This window comes from Cebus imitator, unplaced genomic scaffold (assembly GCF_001604975.1).
Source record: "Cebus imitator isolate Cc_AM_T3 unplaced genomic scaffold, Cebus_imitator-1.0 Scaffold444, whole genome shotgun sequence".
NCBI lineage: Eukaryota > Metazoa > Chordata > Mammalia > Primates > Cebidae > Cebus > Cebus imitator.
The window spans coordinates 1,937,219-1,942,611 of record NW_016107759.1 but is presented as its reverse complement, the minus strand read 5'-3'; the positions used below and the strand labels follow the sequence as shown (position 1 = coordinate 1,942,611).

Below are 5,393 nucleotides of genomic sequence, written 5' to 3'. Positions count from 1 at the left end.
CGCAGCAGCTGTTAATGGTCTTAAGACGCACAGAAATGCCACCCCAGGTGCCGCTCGGACCAAGGCGCTGCCCTCCATGCCGCACATCCCCACTGGCCAACACGGCCCACACAGGACTTTGCCTCTCAAGTCGGTTGCTGGGGTGGAGCTGGGCCGTCCACGTGACTGTCCACAGGGTGCTGGCTGGGGCCACTGGATCGGAGCTGCACCACCCATCCCTGCGTCCCACTCGCCCTGGCACCTCAGCCGCCTCCTGCAGACGTCACACCCCCATCCCAGGGGACCAGAGACCATGTACAAGCAAATTTTTTTTTTTAAGAGGCATGGGTCCTGCTTGTGTTACCCAGGCTGGCCTTGAACTTCTCGGCTCAAGCAATCCTGCCTCAGCCTCTGGAGCAGCTGGGATGGCAGGCGTGAGCCGTTGCGCCCTGCTCAGTGATATGTTTCGAAAGTCCTGATGCCTCAAGTTAGCATCCACCTCTCTTCCCTCACTTTAGCCTGCAGCACAGGTGGTGACAGCAGGAGATTCCTGAGAAGGTCCTGGGATCCCGGCACCCCCTCCCCAGCTGCTGGGACTCCCCCTGGTGGCTGTTCTGAGAAGGCTTGGTGGCTGAACTCTCTTCCCCCACTGGGAGATTCCCATTCAGTGTCCCCCAGGGCCTGGCTGCCTGAGGTCACGGAGCCTCAGTCTGTAGCGGCCTTGCCCATCCTGTTTCCAGGTGTGTGGCCGGCCCAGCCTGACCCCGGGGCCTTGTCAGGGGTGTTGTGGGTGACTGGGCCTCTAGGTGTCCAGCATGAGGCTAGGTACAGAGACTGGAGTGGAGGAGGGACCCAGATTATGCTCCAAGGGGCCTTCCCGCCCCTCTACTCCCACGAGCAGCGTGGCTAGGCATCAAGGCCCCTTGGCCAGACAGTGTTGTGGGCACTCGGGAGAGGCCTCAGCATGGCAGGTGCCCCAGCCAAAGCCCATAGTAGGTCTCCCATCCTGACAAAAGGCTGGGAAGGAGAGAGGCTGTGCAGTTTGGGTCCTGTAGCGGGGGACACTCGGGGCTGCTGGGTAAGGAGGGAGCCCTACTCCTCCTCAGACCTCAGGCTCCAGCACAGCCTGCCCACTGTGGGGGGCCGGGGCCCAGCCCTGTAGCTCCAGGAAGCTGGTGTGAGGGGCAAAGAGGAGGTGGGGGTGGGGCACGTGCAAATGCCCCCCGTGACTGCCTGGCCCCCAGGCCTCTTGCAGAGCCCATGACTGGAGCCCTCTGGGGGCTGGCACCACCCTCCTTGACGCCCCTGCATTTACTGGTGTTCACTCAGCAGGGGCTTCTAGCACTTTCCATCCTCCCAGAGCTGGTGGCAGTGGCTGGCTGGGGCCATGGAAAGCTGACCCCACAGTGCAGGCACCCACCAAGGCCCTGCTGTGGCATCTGTGTGAGGGATGGTACCTTCTGGCACCACTGCACTGAGCCGTGCCCCTCAATGGGACTACCTCTTTCTCCCCAGTGTTCCTGGGCCTGGGGCTTGGCACAGGGAGGGCCAGCCTGTGGCTGACCCCTCACCAGAGTTCTGGCCAGAACCAAGCCCACAGACTTCTTTCCCAGGGCTCCGACTGTGTGTGTGTGTGTGTGTGTGTGTGTGTGTACACATGGTGTGTTTGGCATGCACATGTACTTTGTGGTGTGTGTGATATGTGGCATATGGTATGTGTGCTTGGCATGTGTGTGGTGTGTGGATGTGGTATGTGGATGTGATGTACATGTGTGTGCACGTGTTACGTGTGCATGGGTGTGTGTGCATGTAGTGTGTCGTGTGGTGCGGCGTAGCATGTGTGATGTGCGTGTACACATGTTTTGTGTGGCATGGGTGTGGTGTGTGTGTGATTGGCGTGGGTCATGGCATGTGTGCACGTGTTTTGTCTGTGGCATGGGTGTGCATGTGATGTGGGTGTGGTGTGGCATGTGTGTGACATGCATGTGTGTGCACATGTTTTGTGTGTGCCTGTGTGGCATGGCGTGTGTTACATGCATGTATGCACGTTTTGTGTGTGACATTGGTATGTGCATGTGATCGTGTGGGGTGTGGCATGTGTGACGTGCATGTGTGCACGTGTTTGTGTGGCATGGGTGGTGTGTGCATGTGATGTGTGTTGTGTGGCATGGCATGTGTGTGACGTGCATGTGTGTGCACATGTTTTGTGTGTGCCTGTGTGGCATGGGTGTGGTGTGTGTGTGGTGTGGTGTGGCATGGCATGTGTGTGATGTGCATGTGTGTGCACGTGTTTTGTGTGTGCCTGTGTGGCATGGGTGTGGTGTGCGTGTGTGGTGTGGTGTGGCATGGCATGTGTGTGATTTGCATGTGTGTGCACGTGTTTTCTGTGTGTGCCTGTGTGACATGGGCGTGGTGTGTGTGATGTGTGTGGGGGGGGTGGCGTGGCCTGTGTGACGTGCATGTGTGTGTACGTGGTTTTCGTATGTGGCATGGTTGTGTTGTGTGCATGTGATGTGTGCGTGTGTGTACGTGTGCACATGGGCCAGCTAAGCCTGGGAATGAAGTCTACCGCCCGCTCTGCCTGCCTCCCTGGGAGCCACAGAACGTGCGCAGGGCTGTGCCAGGCTGTCCCTCGAGTTCCTCCTGGAGCTGGCGGGGGCCCTGCTGCCGCCCACCTGGCAGATGGCTCAGAGCCCTGCTTGGCGGCAGTGTGCAAAGTCTGAGCTGCACCACCGCCCCAGGGTGAAAAAGGAACCTGTGGCAACCTGGACTGGTCCCTTCTAATGTCCTTTCAGAGCAAGCTTCATGAGCTGTTATTTGCGTGGAATAGACTTGTTTTCCTTTCTCACCCACTGGTCTCTGCGCAGAGTGTTTTCTGCTCCTCTCCCACAGGCATCTGCCTGTTGACATCTTGGGTCTGGGTGGGGTCTCGGCACAGAGAAAGTAGGGGCTGCCCTCCTGAGACCATCTAACCTGTAGCCTCCCCCTAACCTCTGGGCCTGGGGCTTCTTACACAGCCCAGAGCAGGGTGCAGGTTCAACCAGGGGTCTCCGAGGCTGCAAGGCCTGGCCAGTGACTGCTCGGCTAGGACCACCCAGTGCTGCTCCCTGGGCCTGCCCTCCACCTCCACCAGGACTTCACGCATCTGCTCCCCAGGGGCTGTGTGCACAGGGCCCCCCAGACCCGCCCGTCCGCCCCTGGGCTGCGGAAGGCATGCAAGAAATGCCCCATGGGGGCCACCAGGCTGCCTTTGGGGAGGTGGGTTGGGCCCATCAGGGAATTCCTTCTGTTTTGCTCCCCATGGTGTTCCCAGGGCTGGTCCCCAAGCAGCTGCTTACTGAGTAGGTGTCAATTTGATTGCTTGGTGAAGACTCATGGCCTGCTTTCTTCCTGGCGCTGTGCAGGCCGCAGTGCCTTTGTGCGCGTGCGTGTGCACGGGTGTGTGTGGGTGTGATGTACTTGTGCAGTCCAGCCTGGCCCCGCCCCCGCCCCCATGACGTGCTGTTCTGGACTCCCGAATGGGGGTGGAGACTGAAGGATGGGGCACAGAGGGAGAGGAGCCAGGGGTCAAGGGGAGATGCCAGGGCACAGGGAGACCCAGGGTGCCAGGAGCAGTGGAGCAGAAAAGCACAGGTGTGGGCACATGCCCAAGGGGACAGCTGTCACCACTCCTGCTGATGGCATAGAGAAGTTGCGTGGCAGCGAGACACGGGCAGCCAGAAGTGCAGGCTTGTGAGGCTGAGCCACCCCTCCAGGCCCTCCTTGCCCCCGCCAGACAGCTCCTGTGTGGCCCTGAGGGTCGTTCCACCTGTGTCTGTCGCTGTCCCCAGTGCCCACCCTGGGGCGGCCTTCAAAGTGAGGAAACCACAGGTGGCAGGAGGTGGCCTGCACAGGTGGAAGTGTGGTGCCCAGGACAGGGTTCCCGTGGTCCGGTGCTGTTGTCGACTTGGGAGCCAGATGCAGCTCCCTTCCGCTGATTCAGAGATGACCAGAGCCCTCTACGGCTCCTGCCCAGGCCTTGCCCTGCAACTCACAGTTCCTCACCCCCCCGGCGTTCCCCAGGGATTCCCACGTGGGCAACCGGCACACAGGCTGGGTTTTTATTGGAGGGAACATAAATAATATTTGAGAGGGGAGAAAGAAGCGCTATTTACAAGTAAGCCTGGTGGGGCTCAGAAGTGCAACAGCAGCGCTGGAAGGAGCAGCAGGATGGTGTGGGCAGCCAGGCTGGGCGCAGAGCTCCGCTTGAGGGGCTCCTGGGCCCAGGGGTCTCGCTTCTGGCTACCCGATCTTGCCGGCTGGAACTGCAGCTGGGGGATGATTTGGTGGATCCAGTTGTGATGGGCGGTGACACGGATGTAGACACCTGGGCGGTTCTGACGGGCACAGCCCTCACCCCAGCTGATCACTCCGGCCTGCAGCCACGACTGGCCCACGAGGCACACCAGGGGGCCGCCTGAGTCGCCCTGCGGGGGTGGGGGAGACACAGAGGCACCGTCAGAGCCCACCCTGAGTTCCCAGAGACTCAGTTGCAGCTGCACAGTAGGCCTGTGGCTCCACGCTGGACTCCTCCTCCCCATCCCAGAGCCTCCCTGCCCGGCTTCCCTCGCCTGCCAATCCGACTGACTAGAGTGCCCATTTCTTTCTTTCTTTTTTTTTTTTTTTTAAGACGGGGTTTCCCCATGTTGCTTAGGCTGGTCTTGAACTCCCGACCTCAGGTGATCCACCTGCCTTGGCCTCCAAAGCGCTTGGATTACAGGCGTGAGCCACCACGCCTGGCTAAAGTGCCCATTTCTTCAGTCTCCCAAGATCACCTAGGCGGGGAGTGTGTGTTGAAAACGCCGTTTCCTATGCCCTGCCCCAGACCCACTGACTCTGACTCTCCTGGGTGAGGTCCAAGAAGCTGCTTTTTCAAAGCAAGCTGCTCAGCTGGTTGAATGCACAGCCTATGGAGCCGGACGTGATCCCACCCTGCCCTGGGTCAGAAGGTCGGGGCTGAGTCCCGGTGGACTCCGAATCGCCCCCACCTTGCAGGCGTCCTTTTTGCCCTCCTCGAAGCCGGCGCACAGCATGTCGTTCTTGATGGTTTTAGGTTGGTAGCCAAACTCGGCGTCCTTGCTGTAGAGCAGGTTGCACTTGGGCGTGTCGATGATGGGCACGGCGAGTTTCTGCAGGATCCGCGGGTTGGGCAGGAGGTCTGGGGAGGGGCGGAGCAGCCCAGGGCTCAGTGGACACAGCCCCGGGAACCACCACCACCACCACGCCGTCCTGCCTGTCTTTTCCTCGTGTTTAGGGCATCTCTGGCTTAGGGTGCTGTGGGACGGACATCCTCCCTCCCAGGCAGCAGGCTGGGCCCTTCCTGTCCCCCTCTCCCTTCCCCGGCTCTTCCTTCTGGGTCTGCTGCTACTCTCCCC

General features: G+C 60.4%; 1 protein-coding gene across 1 annotated transcript in view; it reads right to left on the bottom strand.

Moving 5' to 3' along the window:
- Window positions 1-4,056: 4,056 nt before the first annotated feature.
- PRSS27 (serine protease 27) overlaps window positions 4,057-5,393 on the bottom strand; it is a 7,833-nt gene continuing 6,496 nt past the window's right edge. Inside the window, exons 5-6 of the mRNA XM_017511218.2 lie at window positions 5,007-5,176; window positions 4,057-4,445 (exon numbers count right to left, since the gene is read on the bottom strand). Coding sequence (XP_017366707.1) covers window positions 4,152-4,445; window positions 5,007-5,176 — 464 coding nt within the window. The 3' untranslated portion in view covers window positions 4,057-4,151. The remainder of the gene's footprint in view (window positions 4,446-5,006; window positions 5,177-5,393) is intronic.